Raw genomic sequence first — 24,060 nt, forward strand, 5'->3', positions numbered from 1 at the left:
GTCCTGGTACACGTGAGAGGGAGATTCCGACCAGGAACCCACAACTAGACGCTGACTGCCCTGTTGCAGATGCTGATCCCGATCACAGGTATGAGGGTCGATGTCCTCCCGGGGGAACCTGAAAGGCTAGCTTAGAGCTTAACATGCTGTGCTCAAAATAGAACTTAGAAGAGAGAACGTAATCTAGTTGCACCATGATAGCGTTATTCTTATGTTTCACTCTCCTCGTTACTATTTCAATCGTACTGTGTTGTATGGTTCTGGTTATTGCGGCTCACGCCTTATCTAAAATGCAGTCGTTTTATTAAACCAATCTTTAAAACTCAAACTGCCTTTGTCAATTATATATGAGGCCACACTGTGTATGAGAGAACTGGTTGGGATCTGAGTGACCACGACTTCCCTGGGAAGCACTAAGATGTCATGCGCTCGACTGCCCAATTGTCTCTTCCCTTTGGGAGAGATGAGGCACTGCTAGTTAGCCGGAGCTCAACCCGGATTTGGGGTGACAAGGGTCCTTCACCGTGGGTTAGACTTAGTCCCCCACACTGTGAACGATTTTGCCGCCCAAAAATCCAGTAGTCTCATTAGGATAATGAGAGCCTACGCGACAGTATTATCTGTTTGCATTAATATTGATTTTTCGCAAAGTGCTTCCTGAAAGGCTTTTAAGGCTGGCAACACTGTTTTTAATTCTAGTACATTGATGTGCTGAACTGCTTCTTGATCCGTCCATACACCCCTTACATTGAGTGATTTCATGAGCTCTCCAGCCCAAATGGAAAGCATCCGTAATGGCCACTGTAAGAGCTGGTTTTGTAAAACGACATTAAACAACCAACTGTTTTTTCGAAGGCGAGGATGGATAGCTCGACATTATAACCTTTTCCTTCAGCAACATTTTCTTCTTCGTTGCTGGACAGCCCGAAGTCCTGCAGGAATGGAGTCTGTTTTTGACCTTGCATGGTGTAGTGAGCGTGCCTCTTTTTGTCTCTCGCTCTTAGTGCCTTCGGTGCACTCTCCACAACGACTTTGACATACTCGTTGAACACTCGTTCTCCGGTACCTCTTTTCAGTGGTTGTATCTTTTTTTTTTCCCCAACGAAAATACTATTTTTCTAACTTCTTGTTTGCAGTTCGAAGAGCCTTCGGCAATGCTTCCAGTCCCAATGACTGAAAAAAAATTATCTGAAGATGGCGACCAACAGGAAGGCTTCAGAGGAGGACAAAGGACGTCACAAGAGAATGATCCAGGCACTAAATGGTGGAGGTCGTCGACACCAAAAAAAAACAAAAAGTACTACTACTACTTTGCAGAACTCCAGTGGATGGTGGAATAATGCACAGCACGTAAATCCAGAAAATATTCACACTGCAAAGCTAAATATATATATGCCTCTATGTGTGAGGAGTTCCTTAGGTTAAAATACTCTACCATTATGTCCCTGGGCAAAGAGTGCTCATCGTCATGCATAATGGTGCAAGACATTCCACGACACTCGAGTGAAAGGGACCTGATGCATAAGTTTACAGATAAACCAAAAGTACAAAACACACAACTCATGTTTCATTAGAAATTTACAATTTATTTCAAGTAAAACACTTGACCATGGCAAATGCTTAATAAAGGGCAGTTCTGTTTCCCTGATAATCCACCAAAACCTCATTCATAAGAAATCCAACTGCCAGCTCCAAGGGCTCAACAATGACTTCATGAAGGGCAAATCAGTCAACCCAACAGTAACACTGTTTACAGAAATACTGACATTCTCTAGGCAGTGCCTGCTACTTCTTGAAGAACAGTGAACATTCCATCTTACATTGCTCCAAAAACCGAGGTAATAAGCTATGTGTACATTGGTGAAAGATTGGTACATTTACAAGCAATACGAAAAATAGAATAAATTTTAGTTATCGCCTCCTAACATTTCAAGAAGTAAAACTATGATACAGAAACCTTCTAATGTTCCATGGAGATTTGAAACATTGATGTTTCCCCGGGACCTCCGAGAGAGGCATTTGCACCATGGAGTTTCAGTATATTGCACCACCAACCTCCAAACTTTCCCCCTTCCGGTTTCCTCCTCGCACATTACCCTCCGAATAATATAAATAAAGAACTTTGAAGATCATTTATTAACTTCTAGCCATTAAAGCAAAGAGGAAATGCTCATCCAAAGACACTGTGCATACAGCAGAATGTAATTTTGATATTGGTCAAGGAGCTCCTCTTAGCCTCTTCTGGTGATTGACTACAAAGTGATCTTATCATAAAGTACAGAAGAGGAAAGTACAAGCTTTTTCCTTACCAATAACCCAGTGTTGTTAGAAAAGGGTGACATGAGACAAGAAAATATTCTGAACAGAAAATGTTATATTACTCCCCTTTTCAACTGGGGTAACTTCCTGTTTTGAATAAACTACTGCTCTCTCCCCATCTGGCGTGACTGCCAAACACAAACCAGCACTTATATCTTTACTATTCTTCTTAGGAGCTGCTTGCACAGCTCCAACCCATCATGGGCAGAAGTCAAGGGCATGAACTAAAAGGTTCTAGGAAGACTGCCTATTTTTAAAAAAACATCAAGTCTCTACAAACAAAGTGAAAGGTATGAAATGAATGTTTATAATGAAAACACTGCTGCAAGTGAAGGTGTGAAACAAATGCTGCTAGTTGACCAGTCAGTACAAACCTTAGAATCTTAAAGATGAGGGGTCAGGCTGCAGTAGTCTATGTAGGATTTGCTCATTTGAAAGGGTCCTTGATGGTACTTTAGGCATTTGTTTCCTATACATCCAGCAGCACCTGTGACTACAGATCCTGACAAATGAATACCAACTGGATTGCGGGCAGCTTCCCATCAGCCACATTCCACTTTGTTTGCATGAATATCTTAGGTGCCTGTATATAACACAGAAACAACTAAATGTGCCGACTAATAGGTAGAGATTGAAACCATTCGTCTAAGCATTTCTTTTATAGCCAAAGCTTATGTTCCATTACTAATGCGTCATGCCAATCTTGTACAGTTTGGAGAATATACTGGAATATGGAAAGGGAGAACTGGCAGGTAATGACCCCCATCAAGGTCATGCACAGCATGCACACAGCTTGAGCCTTCCTGCATCTTACTGTAGGGGATCAGGCAACTCCATACTTCTGCTACCTAAGACCATCCTATCAATGAACAAGACCTACTAAGGTGTCCACCCCAGCATTGTGGCTCTCTCTAAAGGGAGAACTCCATGAAATGATGGCCTGCTAGCAAGTTCCCACAGGCTCATTCTCCAAATTCACAAGAAGTAGATGGACCGGAAGGAGGATTATGAACGGTGGATTGGAAATAAGGCAAAACAATGTAGGTAAAAACTTAGAATTCATGAAAACATCTGCCATTCTCAGGTAATGATTCTTAAAAGTGGTGAGTGCCAAACAGACTGGCATTTGTTATTCTTGCCACATTCTTTATTCCAAAAAGAAACTGCTAATAGCTCTTAAATACACCGCCCAATTAAAGTAACCCCAGGAAATGTTCTTTAGAAACAGGCCCACAATTTCATAGGTACTTCATCTAAAGAGCACATCAGAGTCATATTTTGGCTGTTTTGTTGCAGGAGACAGCAAAATACATTAATTTATAAATTAGTGTATTTCCTCAAATTTACTGAAGTTTAATTTCCTGCAAGGAACTACACATACATATCGGACTAGAAAGGTACATTTCTGAAAGTTTAAAGCAAATAGACATACTCGTCCGGAATGCAGCTTTCAGGTACCAGGATTTGTGCAATACAGTTTTTTTTTTTATCTAGGGGCTAAAACCACAACAAAAGGATGTGGAAAAAACAATGTTTAAAAAAGTGTTTGTGGAACTAAGAAGGTTTAATGTAAACTTTGTCAAGTTATTAAGCAACATTATTATTCTACTTTGCTTCACATTTTTCAATCTACTCAATATGTTAATGCACAAAGTCAGCAAATATATCTGCTAATATAAAATGAAAAAAGTGCAAATTGTTTATGGGTTTAACACATACCCCCATGTACACTCAGAACCCATCAACCAATAGAAAGGCTTGATAGGCATCACTGGTATTATTTCCAACTCTGGGTATAATTAACACAGTAATATCCACCAACACCCTCTATGTATTAACAAAAACATGCTTCACCTAAGATGTCATGTTGAATTTCTACTCTTGTTGCTATCAACATATCATAGCAGGATAGTAATGTGCGCATTGCTTTCCCATGAGTAGCATTCTAGAGTCACCCAGATGCAGCAAAGTAAGTGTATAAGTGAGCAGCCTGCAGCACTAGGTGCTCACAATGCCAAGCACTCTCGCCACTAATCTACAAGCTCATCTCAGGCTTAGTATTCCAGCTCCTACAAGCGAGCGTAAGATCCTACCGGTGTCGAAGCCATAGCTTCCACCACAAGAGGCACAGCAACAGTTCCAGCGCAAAACACACTCCCAACAGCAGTAAGTACACCACCTGCTTACTTCATGCAATTGCAGGGGAGTACTGGAAACTACTGAGCCCACAGAGGTGAACCAGAAACCTGCTTTAGAAAGGGCAATTTGGTTTATGGATGCTGATGTATGGAGGAAATAGGACTAAAATGGAAAAGCACAATATGCGCAAAATAAAGAAAAACACTCCGATTCAATTTTTTTTAAAAGGGTTTTTGTGTTATTCTAGTCTTTTGTTTAATTGTACAACCGTTGAAAATTACGTACATTTTATTCATCTAATACTATTAACAGCCATCCAAAAAAGTCCCCTGAAAGATGCCATTCAGAAATCTGGCAGCTACTGTGGCAGAAAAAAAGCTGAAAATGATAAAAAAAGGAAAAGGACAAACTTGTACTTTTTAGGGAGAGGCGGCTTTTTAGGGAGGAAATTCGGAGGAAAGTTGTCCATTGTACTCCAGACCACAGGCCAGTTGCCAGCAATGTTTGTCTCGCTTTCTCCCTCTCATGCATGTTGCTCCTTCCCCCCCCTCACATCCCCTTATGTATCATGGAAGTCTTTCAGCAGTGTTCTCCTTCGCTGCTCCGCTATGTGCATTTGGTTTTCCAAATCCTGCAATAGGACAGAAATAAAGATGAGATGTAGCAATATTATCAACAATTGCTTAAAACCACTTTTAAGATGCATCAAAAGAGAAATAAAGAGCATTCAGATAATGGAAAAACTTCAGACGTTCAACAATAGGGTTAACCCATCAGTTGATTAGGAAACATCACTAATCTTCTCTTCTTTTCGATTCCAGGGCTAGTACCCTAAGATACACAGCCTTAACTCTAGATTCAATAGAGGTTTATGTGAAAACGTACTTAACTGTAACAATTTTTCTCCAAGGAGGGATCCTCCCCGCTCCCCCCCCATGATTCATAGTTTTAGAATCAATTTCCACCAACTAATAGGACCTCAGAAATATAACATTCTTATATTCGTTTTTTATAAACAGCTTTTTTTTAAATCTTCAAGGTGTTTTTATTTTTTATTTAAAAAAAAGGGTATTTAGGATTTGCAATCAACATGCGAGTTACTACTGGTAAGTAATCATTTAATTCTGCAGCATGAATCGTTTTCTAGTTTCACATGCTATGCATCTGATTACTTAGCACTATGGTTCCTCGGGAAAGATGGGCTGAAATGTGGAGGAGCTCGCAAACAGGTGCTGAAGCACACTTTTTCCACACCTGAGCTTCCTTTGCTGTTTGGATAGCCACATAGTAGTGTTTCATAAAGATGTGTGGGGATGACCAAGTTGCACCCATGCAGATGTTGCCAACGTTTGAGAGGAATACTAGGGTTGCACCCTTCTTCCTGGATGAATGAGTCCTGGGGCATGTGAGTAAATTTGTTCTTGCCTTTGTAAAGCATATTTGGATAGTGTAGGAAGCTGGCTCTTTACATAGAGGTATGCTGTGTAAGGAGTCCAGGGATTCCCTTAGAAGTGGACAGGGCCTTCTTTAAAAATCCCAAGCGCTCTATTTGTGGTAGTGTGGTCGAGCAGCTTAGGCTAATCAAAGGGGAGTGTTAGACATTTGTTGCATGCAGAGTCAATAAATAACACACTCAATAAGGAGATCCACACCAATATAGAACAATAAATCACATTTTTATATATTTTTTAAAAAACAAAACCTTTGTGATTGGGTAGGTACTCTAAGTTAGAAATGTTTAAGTATACAGAGAATACACTTGTACCAACTTTAATGAGGTAATGTCCTATGGGGAAAGAAACACTGTAAGGAAATGCCTCCTTGGCATGGTTGCCCCCTGACTTTTTGCCTTTGCTGATGCTATGTTTACAATTGAAAGTGTGCTGAGGCCTGCTAACCAGGCCCCAGCACCAGTGTTCTTTCCCTAACCTGTACTTTTGTATCCACAATTGGCAGACCCTGGCATCCAGATAAGTCCCTTGTAACTGGTACTTCTAGTACCAAGGGCCCTGATGCCAAGGAAGGTCTCTAAGGGCTGCAGCATGTCTTATGCCACCCTGGAGACCTCTCACTCAGCACAGACACACTGCTTGCCAGCTTGTGTGTGCTAGTGAGAACAAAACGAATAAGTCGACATGGCACTCCCCTCAGGGTGCCATGCCAGCCTCTCACTGCCTATGCAGTATAGGTAAGACACCCCTCTAGCAGGCCTTACAGCCCTAAGGCAGGGTGCACTATACCATAGGTGAGGGTACCAGTGCATGAGCATGGTACCCCTACAGTGTCTAAACAAAACCTTAGACATTGTAAGTGCAGGGTAGCCATAAGAGTATATGGTCTAGGAGTTTGTCAAACACGAACTCCACAGCACCATAATGGCTACACTGAAAACTGGGAAGTTTGGTATCAAACTTCTCAGCACAATAAATGCACACTGATGCCAGTGTACATTTTATTGTAAAATACACCACAGAGGGCACCTTAGAGGTGCCCCCTGAAACTTAACCGACTATCTGTGTAGGCTGACTAGTTTTAGCAGCCTGCCACAAACCGAGACATGTTGCTGGTCCCATGGGGAGAGTGCCTTTGTCACTCTGAGGCCAGTAACAAAGCCTGCACTGGGTGGAGATGCTAACACCTCTCCCAGGCAGGAATTGTCACACCTGGCGGTGAGCCTCAAAGGCTCACCTCCTTTGTGCCAACCCAGCAGGACACTCCAGCTAGTGGAGTTGCCCGCCCCCTCCGGCCAGGCCCCACTTTTGGCGGCAAGGCCGGAGAAAATAATGAGAAAAACAAGGAGTCACTGGCCAGTCAGGACAGCCCCTAAGGTGTCCTGAGCTGAAGTGACTCTAACTTTTAGAAATCCTCCATCTTGCAGATGGAGGATTCCCCCAATAGGGTTAGGATTGTGACCCCCTCCCCTTGGGAGGAGGCACAAAGAGGGTGTACCCACCCTCAGGGCTAGTAGCCATTGGCTACTAACCCCCCAGACCTAAACACGCCCTTAAATTTAGTATTTAAGGGCTACCCTGAACCCTAGAAAATTAGATTCCTGCAACTACAAGAAGAAGGACTGCCCAGCTGAAAACCCCTGCAGCGGAAGACCAGAAGACGACAACTGCCTTGGCTCCAGAAACTCACCGGCCTGTCTCCTGCCTTCCAAAGATCCTGCTCCAGCGACGCCTTCCAAAGGGACCAGCGACCTCGACATCCTCTGAGGACTGCCCCTGCTTCGAAAAGACAAGAAACTCCCGAGGACAGCGGACCTGCTCCAAGAAAAGCTGCAACTTTGTTTCCAGCAGCTTTAAAGAACCCTGCAAGCTCCCCGCAAGAAGCGTGAGACTTGCAACACTGCACCCGGCGACCCCGACTCGGCTGGTGGCGATCCAACACCTCAGGAGGGACCCCAGGACTACTCTGATACTGTGAGTACCAAAACCTGTCCCCCCTGAGCCCCCACAGCGCCGCCTGCAGAGGGAATCCCGAGGCTTCCCCTGACCGCGACTCTTTGAACCTAAAGTCCCGACGCCTGGGAGAGACCCTGCACCCGCAGCCCCCAGGACCTGAAGGACCGGACTTTCACTGGAGAAGTGACCCCCAGGAGTCCCTCTCCCTTGCCCAAGTGGAGGTTTCCCCGAGGAATCCCCCCCTTGCCTGCCTGCAGCGCTGAGGAGATCCCGAGATCTCTCATAGACTAACATTGCGAACCCGACGCTTGTTTCTACACTGCACCCGGCCGCCCCCGCGCCGCTGAGGGTGAAATTTCTGTGTGGGCTTGTGTCCCCCCCGGTGCCCTACAAAACCCCCCTGGTCTGCCCTCCGAAGACGCGGGTACTTACCTGCAAGCAGACCGGAACCGGGGCACCCCCTTCTCTCCATTCTAGCCTATGTGTTTTGGGCACCACTTTGAACTCTGCACCTGACCGGCCCTGAGCTGCTGGTGTGGTGACTTTGGGGTTGCTCTGAACCCCCAACGGTGGGCTACCTTGGACCAAGAACTAAGCCCTGTAAGTGTCTTACTTACCTGGTAAAACTAACAAAAACTTACCTCCCCCAGGAACTGTGAAAATTGCACTGTGTCCACTTTTAAAACAGTTATTTGTCAATAACTTGTAAAGTATACATGCAATTCTTATGATTTGAAGTTCCTAAAGTACTTACCTGCAATACCTTTCGAATGAGATATTACATGTAGAATTTGAACCTGTGGTTCTTAAAATAAACTAAGAAAAGATATTTTTTCTATATAAAAACCTATTGGCTGGATTTGTCTCTGAGTGTGTGTACCTCATTTATTGTCTATGTGTATGTACAACAAATGCTTAACACTACTCCTTGGATAAGCCTACTGCTCGACCACACTACCACAAAATAGAGCATTAGTATTATCTCTTTTTGCCACTATCTTACCTCTAAGGGGAACCCTTGGACTCTGTGCATGCTATTCCTTACTTTGAAATAGCACATACAGAGCCAACTTCCTACATTGGTGGATCAGCGGTGGGGTACAAGACTTTGCATTTGCTGGACTACTCGGCCAATACCTGATCACACGACAAATTCCAAAATTGTCATTAGAAATTCATTTTTGCAATTTGAAATTTTTCTAAATTCTTAAAAGTCCTGCTAGGGCCTTGTGTGTTAAGTCCCTGTTTAGCATTGTCTTTTTAGAGTTTAAAAGTTTGTTAAAAGTTTGAATTAGATTCTAGAAACAGTTTTAGATTCTTAAAAAAGTATTCCAACTCTTAGCAGAATAATGTCTGATACAGAGATGCAGGTGGTGGAACTCGACACCACACCTTACCTCCATCTTAAGATGAGGGAGCTAAGGTCTCTCTGTAATATAAAGAAAATAACCATTGGCTCCAGACCTACCAAAATTCAGCTCCAGGAGCTGTTGGCAGAGTTTGAAAAAGCCAACCCCTCTGATGATGACATCACAGAGGAAGAAATTAGTGACTTGGAGGCCAATGTCCCTCCTCCAGTCCTAAATAGGGAGAACAGGACCCCTCAAGTCCTGTCTCCAACTGTGTTAGTCAGAAATAGTGAGTCCCTCACAGGAGGGTCCCACATTTCTGAAATCACTGAGGATGCTCTCAGTGAAGATGACCTCCTGTTAGCCAGGATGGCCAAAAGATTGGCTTTAGAGAGACAGCTCCTAGCCATAGAAAGGGAAAGACAAGAGATGGGCCTAGGACCCATCAATGGTGGCAGCAATATAAAGAGGGTCAGAGATTCTCCTGACATGTTAAAAATCCCCAAAGGGATTGTGACAAAATTTGAAGATGGTGATGACATCACCAAGTGGTTCACAGCTTTTGAGAGGGCTTGTGTAACCAGAAAAGTGAACAGATCTCACTGGGGTGCTCTCCTTTGGGAAATGTTCACTGGAAAGTGTAGGGATAGACTCCTCACACTCTCTGGAAAAGATGCAGAATCTTATGACCTCATGAAGGGTACCCTGATTGAGGGCTTTGGATTCTCCACTGAGGAGTACAGGATTAGGTTCAGGGGGGCTCAAAAATCCTCGAGCCAGACCTGGGTTGACTTTGTTGACTACTCAGTGAAAACACTAGATGGTTGGATTCAAGGCAGTGGTGTAAATAATTATGATGGGCTGTACAATTTAATTGTGAAAGAACACCTATTGAGTAATTGTTTCAATGATAAACTGCATCAGCATCTGGTAGACCTAGGACCAATTTCTCCCCAAGAATTGGGAAAGAAGGCGGACCATTGGGTCAAGACAAGGGTGTCCAAGACTTCAACAGGGGGTGACCAAAAGAAAGGGGTCACAAAGACTCCCCAGGGGAAGAGTGATGAGACAACCAAAACTAAAAATAGTAAAGAGTCTTCTACAGGCCCCCAAAAACCTGCACAGGAGGGTGGGCCCAGAGCCTCTTCACAAAACAATGGGTACAAGGGTAAAAACTTTGATCCCAAAAAGGCCTGGTGTCATAGCTGTAAACAGCATGGACACCAAACTGGAGACAAGGCCTGTCCCAAGAAAGGTTCCACTCCAAACTCCCATCCAGGTAACACTGGTATGGCTAGTCTCCAAGTGGGATCAACAGTGTGCCCAGAGCAAATCAGGGTCCACACTGAAGCTACTCTAGTTTCTGAGGGTGGGGTGGATTTAGCCACACTAGCTGTCTGGCCGCCTAACATGCAAAAATACAGACAGCAACTCTTAATTAATGGGACTAGAATAGAGGGCCTGAGGGATACAGGTGCCAGTGTCACCATGGTGACAGAGAAACTGGTTTCCCCTGGCCAATACCTGACTGGAAAAACTTACACAGTCACCAACGCTGACAATCAGAGAAAAGTACATCCCATGGCAATGGTTACTTTAGAATGGGGAGGGGTCAATGGCCTGAAACAGGTGGTGGTCTCCTCAAATATCCCAGTGGACTGTCTGCTTGGAAATGACCTGGAGTCCTCAGCATGGGCTGAGGTAGAGCTAAAAACCCATGCAGCAATGCTGGGTATCCCTGAACTGGTATGTGTGAAAACAAGAGCACAGTGCAAGGCACAGGGTGAACAAGTAGAGCTGGAGTCTGGAAGAATGGCCCAGCCTACCAAGAGAACAGGAAAGTCAGTTGGGAAACCAACTACAACACAGCAAAAGAAAGGGAACCTCTCTTCTCAGGAAGAAGTTCTGCCCTCTGAGGGAACTGAGCCTTTGGAGCTTGAACCTTATCAGGTTGAGCTCTTAGGCCCAGGGGGACCCTCAAGGGAGGAGCTGTGTAAGGGACAAGAAACCTGTCCCTCTCTTGAAGGCCTTAGGCAGCAAGCTGCTGAAGAGTCCAAAGGCAAGAAAAATGGAACGCATAGGGTCTATTGGGAAGATGGGCTCCTGTACACTGAGGCCAGAGACCCCAAACCTGGTGCCACTAGGAGAGTGGTAGTGCCTCAGCTGTTCAGGAAGTTCATCCTAACATTGGCCCATGACATTCCCCTTGCTGGACATTTGGGACAAACCAAGACGTGGGAGAGGTTAGTCAACCACTTCTACTGGCCCAATATGTCCAACATGGTTAAGGAGTTTTGCCTCTCCTGCCCCACCTGTCAAGCCAGTGGTAAGACAGGTGGACATCCAAAGGCCCCCCTCATTCCACTTCCAGTGGTGGGGGTTCCCTTTGAAAGAGTGGGTGTGGACATAGTTGGTCCACTAGAACCTCCCACAGCCTCAGGAAATATGTATATCCTGGTAGTAGTGGATCATGCTACCAGGTATCCTGAAGCTATTCCCCTTAGGTCGACTACTGCCCCTGCAGTAGCCAAGGCCCTCATTGGTATCTTTACCAGAGTGGGTTTCCCTAAGGAGGTGGTGTCTGACAGAGGTACCAACTTCATGTCAGCATACCTAAAGCACATGTGGAATGAGTGTGGAGTGACTTATAAATTCACTACACCATACCATCCACAAACTAATGGCTTGGTTGAGAGATTCAACAAGACATTAAAAGGCATGATCATGGGGCTCCCAGAAAAGCTCAAAAGGAGATGGGATGTCCTCTTGCCATGTCTGCTTTTCGCTTACAGAGAGGTGCCACAGAAGGGAGTAGGATTCTCACCCTTTGAACTTCTGTTTGGTCATCCTGTAAGGGGACCACTTGCTCTTGTTAAAGAAGGCTGGGAGAGACCTCTCCATGAGCCAAAACAAGACATAGTGGACTATGTACTTGGCCTTCGCTCTAGAATGGCAGAGTACATGGAAAAGGCAACCAAAAACCTTGAGGCCAGCCAACAGCTCCAGAAGTTTTGGTATGACCAAAAGGCTGCACTGGTTGAGTTCCAACCAGGGCAGAAAGTCTGGGTTCTGGAGCCTGTGGCTCCCAGGGCACTCCAGGACAAATGGAGTGGCCCTTACCCAGTACTAGAGAGGAAGAGTCAGGTCACCTACTTGGTGGACCTGGGCACAAGCCGGAGCCCCAAGAGGGTGATCCATGTAAACCGCCTTAAGCTCTTCCACGACAGGGCTGATGTCAATCTGTTGATGGTAACAGATGAGGATCAGGAGGCAGAGAGTGAACCTCTCCCTGATCTTCTGTCATCAGACCCAAAAGATGGTACAGTAGATGGAGTGATCTACTCAGACACCCTCTCTGGCCAACAGCAAGCTGATTGTAGGAGAGTCCTACAACAGTTTCCTGAACTCTTCTCCTTAACCCCTGGTCAGACACACCTGTGTACCCATGATGTGGACACAGGAGACAGCATGCCTGTCAAGAACAAAATCTTTAGACAATCTGACCATGTTAAAGAAAGCATCAAGGTGGAAGTCCACAAGATGCTGGAATTGGGAGTAATTGAGCGCTCTGACAGCCCCTGGGCTAGCCCAGTGGTCTTAGTCCCCAAACCTCACACCAAAGATGGAAAGAAAGAGATGAGGTTTTGTGTGGACTACAGAGGGCTCAATTCTGTCACCAAGACAGATGCCCATCCAATTCCAAGAGCTGATGAGCTCATTGATAAATTAGGTGCTGCCAAATTTCTAAGTACCTTTGACTTGACAGCAGGGTACTGGCAAATAAAAATGGCACCTGGAGCAAAAGAAAAGACAGCATTCTCCACACCTGATGGGCATTATCAGTTTACTGTTATGCCCTTTGGTTTAAAGAATGCCCCTGCCACCTTCCAAAGGTTGGTGAATCAAGTCCTTGCTGGCTTGGAGTCCTTTAGCACAGCTTATCTTGATGATATTGCTGTCTTTAGCTCCACCTGGCAGGATCACCTGGTCCACCTGAGGAAGGTTTTGAAGGCTCTGCAATCTGCAGGCCTCTCTATCAAGGCATCCAAATGCCAGATAGGGCAGGGAACTGTGGTTTACTTGGGACACCTTGTAGGTGGAGGCCAAGTTCAGCCACTCCAACCCAAGATCCAGACTATTCTGGACTGGGTAGCTCCAAAAACCCAGACTCAAGTCAGGGCATTCCTTGGCTTGACTGGGTATTACAGGAGGTTTGTGAAGGGATATGGATCCATTGTGACAGCCCTCACTGAACTCACCTCCAAGAAAATGCCCAAGAAAGTAAACTGGACTGTGGAATGCCAACAGGCCTTTGACACCCTGAAACAGGCAATGTGCTCAGCACCAGTTCTCAAAGCTCCAGATTATTCTAAGCAGTTCATTGTGCAGACTGATGCCTCTGAACATGGGATAGGGGCAGTTTTGTCCCAAACAAATGATGATGGCCTTGACCAGCCTGTTGCTTTCATTAGCAGGAGGTTACTCCCCAGGGAGCAGCGTTGGAGTGCCATTGAGAGGGAGGCCTTTGCTGTGGTTTGGTCCCTGAAGAAGCTGAGACCATACCTCTTTGGGACTCACTTCCTAGTTCAAACTGACCACAGAACACTCAAATGGCTGATGCAAATGAAAGGTGAAAATCCTAAACTGTTGAGGTGGTCCATCTCCCTACAGGGAATGGACTTTATAGTGGAACACAGACCTGGGACTGCCCATGCCAATGCAGATGGCCTTTCCAGGTTCTTCCACTTAGAAAATGAAGACTCTCTTGGGAAAGGTTAGTCTCATCCTCTTTCGTTTGGGGGGGGGGTTGTGTAAGGAAATGCCTCCTTGGCATGGTTGCCCCCTGACTTTTTGCCTTTGCTGATGCTATGTTTACAATTGAAAGTGTGCTGAGGCCTGCTAACCAGGCCCCAGCACCAGTGTTCTTTCCCTAACCTGTACTTTTGTATCCACAATTGGCAGACCCTGGCATCCAGATAAGTCCCTTGTAACTGGTACTTCTAGTACCAAGGGCCCTGATGCCAAGGAAGGTCTCTAAGGGCTGCAGCATGTCTTATGCCACCCTGGAGACCTCTCACTCAGCACAGACACACTGCTTGCCAGCTTGTGTGTGCTAGTGAGAACAAAACGAGTAAGTCGACATGGCACTCCCCTCAGGGTGCCATGCCAGCCTCTCACTGCCTATGCAGTATAGGTAAGACACCCCTCTAGCAGGCCTTACAGCCCTAAGGCAGGGTGCACTATACCATAGGTGAGGGTACCAGTGCATGAGCATGGTACCCCTACAGTGTCTAAACAAAACCTTAGACATTGTAAGTGCAGGGTAGCCATAAGAGTATATGGTCTGGGAGTTTGTCAAACACGAACTCCACAGCACCATAATGGCTACACTGAAAACTGGGAAGTTTGGTATCAAACTTCTCAGCACAATAAATGCACACTGATGCCAGTGTACATTTTATTGTAAAATACACCACAGAGGGCACCTTAGAGGTGCCCCCTGAAACTTAACCGACTATCTGTGTAGGCTGACTAGTTTTAGCAGCCTGCCACAAACCGAGACATGTTGCTGGCCCCATGGGGAGAGTGCCTTTGTCACTCTGAGGCCAGTAACAAAGCCTGCACTGGGTGGAGATGCTAACACCTCTCCCAGGCAGGAATTGTCACACCTGGCGGTGAGCCTCAAAGGCTCACCTCCTTTGTGCCAACCCAGCAGGACACTCCAGCTAGTGGAGTTGCCCGCCCCCTCCGGCCAGGCCCCACTTTTGGCGGCAAGGCCGGAGAAAATAATGAGAAAAACAAGGAGGAGTCACTGGCCAGTCAGGACAGCCCCTAAGGTGTCCTGAGCTGAAGTGACTCTAACTTTTAGAAATCCTCCATCTTGCAGATGGAGGATTCCCCCAATAGGGTTAGGATTGTGACCCCCTCCCCTTGGGAGGAGGCACAAAGAGGGTGTACCCACCCTCAGGGCTAGTAGCCATTGTCTACTAACCCCCCAGACCTAAACGCGCCCTTAAATTTAGTATTTAAGGGCTACCCTGAACCCTAGAAAATTAGATTCCTGCAACTACAAGAAGAAGGACTGCCCAGCTGAAAACCCCTGCAGCGGAAGACCAGAAGACGACAACTGCCTTGGCTCCAGAAACTCACCGGCCTGTCTCCTGCCTTCCAAAGATCCTGCTCCAGCGACGCCTTCCAAAGGGACCAGCGACCTCGACATCCTCTGAGGACTGCCCCTGCTTCGAAAAGACAAGAAACTCCCGAGGACAGCGGACCTGCTCCAAGAAAAGCTGCAACTTTGTTTCCAGCAGCTTTAAAGAACCCTGCAAGCTCCCCGCAAGAAGCGTGAGACTTGCAACACTGCACCCGGCGACCCCGACTCGGCTGGTGGCGATCCAACACCTCAGGAGGGACCCCAGGACTACTCTGATACTGTGAGTACCAAAACCTGTCCCCCCTGAGCCCCCACAGCGCCGCCTGCAGAGGGAATCCCGAGGCTTCCCCTGACCGCGACTCTTTGAACCTAAAGTCCCGACGCCTGGGAGAGACCCTGCACCCGCAGCCCCCAGGACCTGAAGGACCGGACTTTCACTGGAGAAGTGACCCCCAGGAGTCCCTCTCCCTTGCCCAAGTGGAGGTTTCCCCGAGGAATCCCCCCCCTTGCCTGCCTGCAGCGCTGAGGAGATCCCGAGATCTCTCATAGACTAACATTGCGAACCCGACGCTTGTTTCTACACTGCACCCGGCCGCCCCCGCGCCGCTGAGGGTGAAATTTCTGTGTGGGCTTGTGTCCCCCCCGGTGCCCTACAAAACCCCCCTGGTCTGCCCTCCGAAGACGCGGGTACTTACCTGCAAGCAGACCGGAACCGGGGCACCCCCTTCTCTCCATTCTAGCCTATGTGTTTTGGGCACCACTTTGAACTCTGCACCTGACCGGCCCTGAGCTGCTGGTGTGGTGACTTTGGGGTTGCTCTGAACCCCCAACGGTGGGCTACCTTGGACCAAGAACTAAGCCCTGTAAGTGTCTTACTTACCTGGTAAAACTAACAAAAACTTACCTCCCCCAGGAACTGTGAAAATTGCACTAAGTGTCCACTTTTAAAACAGTTATTTGTCAATAACTTGTAAAGTATACATGCAATTCTTATGATTTGAAGTTCCTAAAGTACTTACCTGCAATACCTTTCGAATGAGATATTACATGTAGAATTTGAACCTGTGGTTCTTAAAATAAACTAAGAAAAGATATTTTTTCTATATAAAAACCTATTGGCTGGATTTGTCTCTGAGTGTGTGTACCTCATTTATTGTCTATGTGTATGTACAACAAATGCTTAACACTACTCCTTGGATAAGCCTACTGCTCGACCACACTACCACAAAATAGAGCATTAGTATTATCTCTTTTTGCCACTATCTTACCTCTAAGGGGAACCCTTGGACTCTGTGCATGCTATTCCTTACTTTGAAATAGCACATACAGAGCCAACTTCCTACAAACACATACTGCAGAAGGGTACTTAGCAACGACTTACAGGGCTGTTCTTCTCGAGTTCAGGTAAGTATGGGGCAAGGTATAAGGCAGCACCAGCAGGTCACTTCGGGAAGCACCGGGGCATCTGGGCGCAAAGGTGCTTTTCAGCATTGGGTGCTCTAATGTTATCCTATGGGAAAGAATCAAACTGCATTCGGGTACTTAGCAACGACTTACAGGGCTGTTCTTCTGGAGTTCAGGTAAGTATGAGGCAAGGTCCAAGGCAGCACCAACAGGTCACTTTGTGAGGCACTGGGGCATCTGGGTGCAGAGGTGCTTAACAGCATCGGGTGTCCCATTCACTTTAATGGGAAACGGTAATTGGGGAAAAGAGGCTGCAAGGGGGGACTGGGGGCTGAAGTCTTGAGAGTCCTAGGTACACAAAGGCACACCATCAGTCCACAGCAAGTATGGGGAGCAGGGGTGTGGGTGGATGGGCGGGGGTGGCACAGTAGGTCTTTAAACCAGTTTTGGGGAGTGAAGGATAGTAGTCAATCGGATAATTAACATTGGGGTCACTACACCCCCTGTGCTGCCCTGTGTCAGAGTTCAGACTGGACAGGTCTGAGTGGAGAACCCTCCCCCTGCTGCGAAAGAAGATCCTCATGAAGGGGCAGTCTGATAGGAGAATCAATGGCAATGCTCAATAGCTTTGAATAGCAGACTTTTCATGCCCAGTCTGGAGTCACAAAGATTACTTAGGCCCGAATTCCAGGCAGAAGTTATATGGGGGATGTAAGGAAATGCCTCCTTGGCATGGTTACCCCCTGACTTTTTGCCTTTGTTGATGCCAAGTTATGATTTGAAAGTGTGCTGAGGCCTGCTAACCAGGCCCCAGCACCAGTGTTCTTTCCCTAACCTGTACCTTTGTTTCCACAATTGGCACACCCTGGCATCCATGTAAGTCCCTTGTAACTGGTACCCCTGGTACCAAGGGCCCTGATGCCAGGGAAGGTCTCTAAGGGCTGCAGCATGTCTTATGCCATCCTGGGGACCCCTCACTCAGCACAGACACACTGCTTGCCAGCTTGTGTGTGCTGGTGGGGAGAAAATGACTAAGTCGACATGGCACTCCCCTCAGGGTGCCATGCCAACCTCACACTGCCTATAGGCATAGATAAGTCACCCCTCTAGCAGGCCTTATAGCCCTAAGGCACAGTGCACTATACCATAGGTGAGGGCATAAGTGCATGAGCACTATGCCCCTACAGCGTCTAAGCAAAACCTTAGACATTGTAAGTGCAGGGCAGCCATAAGAGTATATGGTCTGGGAATCTGTCATGCACGAACTCCACAGCACCATAATGGCTACACTGAAAACTGGGAAGTTTGGTATCAAACTTCTCAGCACAATAAATGCACTCTGATGCCAGTGTACATTTTATTGTGAAATACACCCCAGAGGGCATCTTAGAGATGCCCCCTGAAAACATACCCGACTTCCAGTGTGGGCTGACTAGTTTTAGCAGCCTGCCACACACCAGACATGTTGCTGGCCACATGGGGAGAGTGCCTTTGTCACTCTGTGGCTAGTCACAAAGCCTGTACTGGGTGGAGGTGCTTCTCACCTCCCCCTGCAGGAACTGTAACACCTGGTGGTGAGCCTCAAATGCTCACCCCCTTTGTTACAGCACCCCAGGGCACTCCAGCTAGTGGAGTTGCCCGCCCCCTCCGGCCACGGCCCCACTTTTGGCGGCAAGGCCGGAGGAGATAATGAGAAAAACAAGGAGGAGTCACTGGCCAGTCAGGACAGCCCCTATGGTGTCCTGAGCTGAGGTGACTGACTTTTAGAAATCCTCCATCTTGCAGGTGGAGGATTCCCCCAATAGGATTATGAATGTGCCCCCCCTCCCCTCAGGGAGGAGGCACAAAGAGGGTGTAGTCACCCTCAGGGTTAGTAGCCATCGGCTACTAACCCCCCAGACCTAAACACACCCCTAAATCGAGTATTTAGGGGCTCCCAGAACCTAGGTAACTAGATTCCTGCAACCTAAGACGAAGAAGGACTGATGAGCTGAAAAACCTGCAGAGAAGACGGAGACACCAACTGCTTTGGCCCCAGCTCTACCGGCCTGTCTCCCCACTTCAAAAGAACTGCTACACCGACACGTTCCACAGGGTCCAGCGACAACTGAAGCCTCAGAGGACTACCCTGCATCTAAAAGGACCAAGAACTCCCGGGGACAGCGGCTCTGCTCCAAGGAAGAAGCATCTTTGCAACAAAGAAGCAACTTTGAAAGAACACACGTTTCCCGCGGAAGCGTGAGACTTTGCACTCTGCACCCGACGCCCCCGGCTCGACTTGTGGAGAACCAACACTACAGGGAGGACTCCCCGGCGACTGCGAGCCCGTGAGTAGCCAGAGTTGACCCCCCCTGAGCCCCCACTGCGACGCCTGCAGAGGGAATCCAGAGGCTCCCCCTGACCGCGACTGCCTGCCTCAAAGAACCCGATTCCTGGTAAGGACACTGCACCCGCAGCCCCCAGGACCTGAAGGATCCGACCTCCAGTGCAGGAACAACCCCCAGGTGGCCCTCTCCCTTGCCCAGGTGGTGGCTACCCCGAGGAGCCCCCTCCTTGCCTGCATCGCTGAAGAGACCCCTAGGTCTCCCATTGAACTACATTGCAAACCCGACGCCTGTTTGCACACTGCACCCGGCCGCCCCCGTGCCGCTGAGGGTGTACTTTTTGTGCTGACTTGTGTCCCCCCCGGTGCCCTACAAAACCCCCCTGGTCTGCCCTCCGAAGACGCGGGTACTTACCTGCTGGCAGACTGGAAACGGGGCACCCCCTTCTCCATTGAAGCCTATGTGTTTTGGGCACCACTTTGACCTCTGCACCTGACCGGCCCTGAGCTGATGGTGAGGTAACTTTGGGGTTGCCCTGAACCCCCAACGGTGGGCTACCTTGGACCCAACTTTGAACCCTGTAGGTGGTTTACTTACCTTCAAAACTAACAAACACTTACCTCCCCCAGGAACTGTTGAAAATTGCACTAAGTGTCCAGTTGTAAAATGGCTATTTGCCATTTGTGTGAAAACTGTATATGCTATTTTGCTAATTCAAAGTTCCTAAGTGAAATACCTTTCATTTAAAGTATTGTTTGTAAATCTTGAACCTGTGGGTCTGAAAATAAACTAAGAAAATATATTTTTCTATATAAAAAAACGATTGGCCTGGAATTGTCTTTGAGTGTGTGTTCCTCATTTATTGCCTGTGTGTGTACAACAAATGCTTAACACTAACCTCTGATAAGCCTACTGCTCGACCACACTACCACAAAATAGAGCATTAGAATTATCTCTTTCTGCCACTAACTTACCTCTAAGGGGAACCCTTGGACTCTGTATGTACTATTTCAAAGTAAGAAATAGCATGCACAGATCCAACTTCCTATAGGGGAAAAGGCATACATGAGGCCTGAGTGCCAATAGAGACAAAATCGTTGCCTAGCGATTGCCGTGTAGGAAACTGCAAAAGGAATACTGCTCACATTGTGCGTTCTCTTTGAAGGCGAACAGATCTAACCAAGACTCTCCCCTCCTGCTGAAAGAGTCCTTGAGCACCTTTGGACAGACACCATTCGCGATAGACTAAGTACTGTCAGCTGAGGTCGCCCGCTCTGGCGTTCAGAGAGCCCACCAGATGTTGAATCACAAGTGAAATGCCCGGTTGTTCCAGCCATGTAGAGCCTCCAGACAAAGACCACGACCCCACCCATCCTGCTTGTTGCAGGACCAAGTGGCAGTGGTGTTGTCCGTGAATACCTGCATCACTTTTCTTTTGAGAGAGGGAAGGAATTCTTTCAATGCTAGTATGATCGCACAGAGCTCCAATAGATAGCTGTGGAGGACAGACTTCGACAAAAACCAGATGCCTCTGATCTCTGCCTCTCCCAGATGACCACCTCATCCCAGGAGTGACGCATCTGCCACTACAGTCAAATCTGGTTGGGGATTGGAGAGGGATCTGCCTCTGACCCAAACACGGTTTGTTGGCCACCAATGCAGATCTTGCGCAGTTCCCTCTGAGATCTGGACCGTGTTGGAGAGATTTGCTTTATGCTGAGTCTACTGGAACTTCAGGTCCCACAGCAGAGCCTGCATATGCCACCTTGCATGTGTCACTAGCAGGATGCCAGAGTCCGTCTCACCGAAACCCAGGACAGAGGTCGAAACATCGGTATCATAACCTGAATATCCAGGACTCGCTGCTCGAAAGGATACGCCCGAAACTGCAGTGTGTCCAGAACAGCTCCTATGAAACAGCATCTGAGAGGGAGTCACGTGTGGCTTTGGCACATTCACAGTGAACCCCAATGAATGCAGGAGGATCGTCAGACTGGAGGTGGGAGATGACAACCTGGGAGCTAGCCCGCCTTAACCAGCCAGTCGTCAAGGTAGGAGAAGACAAACCCCTAACCTGAGCAGATGAGCTGCAACCATTTCCATCACCTTGGGGAACACCCAAAGGTGCTGGTAAACTCAAATGGGAGCACGATGAACTGAAAGTGCCTGTGGCCTACCTTGAACTGCAGGTTAACGCCTGTAGGCAGACAGGATGGGAATATGAAAATGTGCATCCTGTAAGTCCAGCGCTACCAACCAGTCTTCAAGGTCTAGAGCAGACAAGACCTAAGCCAACGTGAGCTTCTTGAGGAAGAGATTGACAGTCTGTAGGGGTAGAACAGGGCCAAGACCCTTGATTTTTGTGTTTCAGAACGTAGCGGGAATTAAAACCACTGCCTACTTCTGATATTGGGTTCCTTTCTATAGCACCCTTGGCAAAGATGTAACTTCCTCTTGGAGCAGAGGGGAATGGTCCTCCACCAGCTGTTCGAATGTTGGCAGTACTGGGGGAGGAAAGGATTGTAAAGACAGGGCATAGCCCTTCTAAATGATCTGCAGTACCCAAGCCTCCGATGTAATGGACTGCCAGTGGAGGAGAGGATGGGGTCCTGCAGAACCAAACTAGGAGGGCCTGGAGGGTGCAGCTGCTGGGCGCTGGATGGCGAGCGACTTCTGGCTTCCAGACCCTTTAGGTTTGAAGACACCATGCCCATGTCCTTGCATAGCTTGAGGAGATTGCGCAGAACGGTGGCTGGCATAGGGCTGGATGGTGGTACACCCCTTCTGTGGCCACGAAAGGAGCAAATGGCAGAAGGTGGATGAGGGGGTCGCAGAAAGGCCCAAGGACTTGGACCAATCCTGAGTCCTTAAAGCGCTCCAATTCAGCCCTGCCTTCTTGCCAAACAAGCGAGTCTAGTTGAAGGGCATGTCCATAAGGTTTGCCTGGACATCCCCCAAAAAGCCAGATGTTGCCAGGCGTGGCACCTTAAGGCCACGGTTGACTAAACTGCCCTACCCGGCGAGTCAGTCATATCCAAGGCACACTGAATGGTGAACTTGGCTGCATCCCTCCCATCTTTCACCGCTTGGGCGAGGATGGCCCGGGCCTCCTCTGGGATCTGTGGCAGCACTTGCGCAACCGTATACCAAAAGGTGTGCGAGAAACGGACCAATAAGCACGGGGTGTTCACCGACCTCAACGCCAGGCTGGTGGAAAAGGAAAATGTTACTTACCCAGTAGACATCTGTCCGTGGCATGTAGTGGTGTAGATTTGCATGCTTTGGGCTTGGAGTGTTACAAGTTGTTTTTCTTCAAAGAAGGTTTGAGTCACGAGATTGAGTGACTCCTCCTCTCGGTGATACTGCGCATGGGTATCAAGTCCTTTATTAGATTGTTTTCCCACACACGGGAGAACTAAAGAGTGTGCACATGTATATGTAGATAGATAATAAAGAAATGAGACACCCATGCAATGTATATGGAAAATGTCACTTACCCAGTGTACATCTGTTAGTGGCATGAGACGCTGCAGATTCACATGCTGTGCATTATCCTGCCATCTAGTGTTGGGCTCGGAGTGTTACAAGTTGTTTTTCTTCGAAGAAGTCTTTGAGTCACGAGACCGAGGGACTCCTCCCTTTCGGCTCCATTACGCATGGGCGTCGACTCCATCTTAGATTGTTTTCCCCGCAGAGGGTGAGGTAGGAGTTGTGAATATACTAGATGTGCCCATGCAATGGAGTAGGTATGTATGTACATAATGTGTATTAAAATAATATTTATTTACAAATTTACAATTTTCATTCAACTACTAACAGCTACAGGCTCCCGGGGAGGTGGGAGGGCGCATGTGAATCTGCAGCGTCTCATGCCACGAACAGATGTACACTGGGTAAAAGACATTTTCCGTTCGGTGGCATGTGTAGCTGCAGATACACATGCTGTGCATAGACTAATAAGCAGTAATCTCCCCAAAATGCGGTGGCTTACCCTGTGTGAAACAATGTTCTTAGTACAGCCTGTCCTACTGTGGCTTGTTGTGTTGCTAACACATCTACACAGTAATGCTTAGTGAATGTATGAGGCGTAGACCAGGTGGCTGCCTTACAAATTTCTGTCATAGGTATATTCCCCAGAAAATCCATGGTGGCGCCTTTTTTCCTAGTGGAATGTGCTCTTGGTGTAGATCCCTTTTTGCTTTAATATAGCAAGTTTGAATACATTTAACTATCCATCTGGCAATGCCTTGTTTGGATATAGGATTACCTGCATGAGGTTTTTGGAAGGCTACGAACAATTGTTTTGTTCTGTCAATGTAATACATTAGTGCTCTCTTTATGTGTAATGTATGTAGGGCTCTTTCGGCTACTGAGTCTGGTTGTGGAAAGAAGACTGGGAGTTCCACTGTTTGGTTTAGGTGGAATGGCGATATAACCTTTGGTAGGAATTTGGGATTTGTACGGAGAACCACTTTATGTTTATGTATTTGTATAAAGGGTTCTTGTATAGTAAATGCTTGTATCTCACTTACTCTTCTAAGTGATGTGATAGCTATTAGAAAGGCTACTTTCCAAGTTAAGTATTGCATCCGACAGGAGTGCATGGGTTCGAATGGTGGTCCCATGAGTCGTGTTAATACAACATTAAGGTTCCACGAAGGTACTGGTGGTGTCCTTGGGGGTATGATTCTTTTTAGACCCTCCATAAATGCTTTGATGACTGGGATTCTAAAAAGCAATGTTGTATGTGTAATTTGCAGATAGGCAGTTTTTGCAGTGAGATGTATTTTAATGGAAGAGAATGCTAGCTTAGGCTTTTGTAAGTGTAATAAGTAGCTTACAATTTCCTTTGTGGAAGCATACAGTGGTTGAATCTGATTAGTGTGGCAGTAGTAAACAAATCTTTTCCATTTGTTTGCATAATTTGTGGAAGCATGCAGTGGTTGAATCTGATTAGTGTGGCA

General features: G+C 47.2%; 1 protein-coding gene across 1 annotated transcript in view; it reads right to left on the reverse strand.

The window, feature by feature from the left end:
* Positions 1-1,565: 1,565 nt before the first annotated feature.
* ARIH2 (ariadne RBR E3 ubiquitin protein ligase 2) overlaps positions 1,566-24,060 on the reverse strand; it is a 315,960-nt gene continuing 293,465 nt past the window's right edge. The window contains exon 16 of the mRNA XM_069206208.1: positions 1,566-5,089. Coding sequence (XP_069062309.1) covers positions 5,018-5,089 — 72 coding nt within the window. The 3' untranslated portion in view covers positions 1,566-5,017. The remainder of the gene's footprint in view (positions 5,090-24,060) is intronic.

Source organism: Pleurodeles waltl, chromosome 9, assembly GCF_031143425.1.
Source record: "Pleurodeles waltl isolate 20211129_DDA chromosome 9, aPleWal1.hap1.20221129, whole genome shotgun sequence".
NCBI lineage: Eukaryota > Metazoa > Chordata > Amphibia > Caudata > Salamandridae > Pleurodeles > Pleurodeles waltl.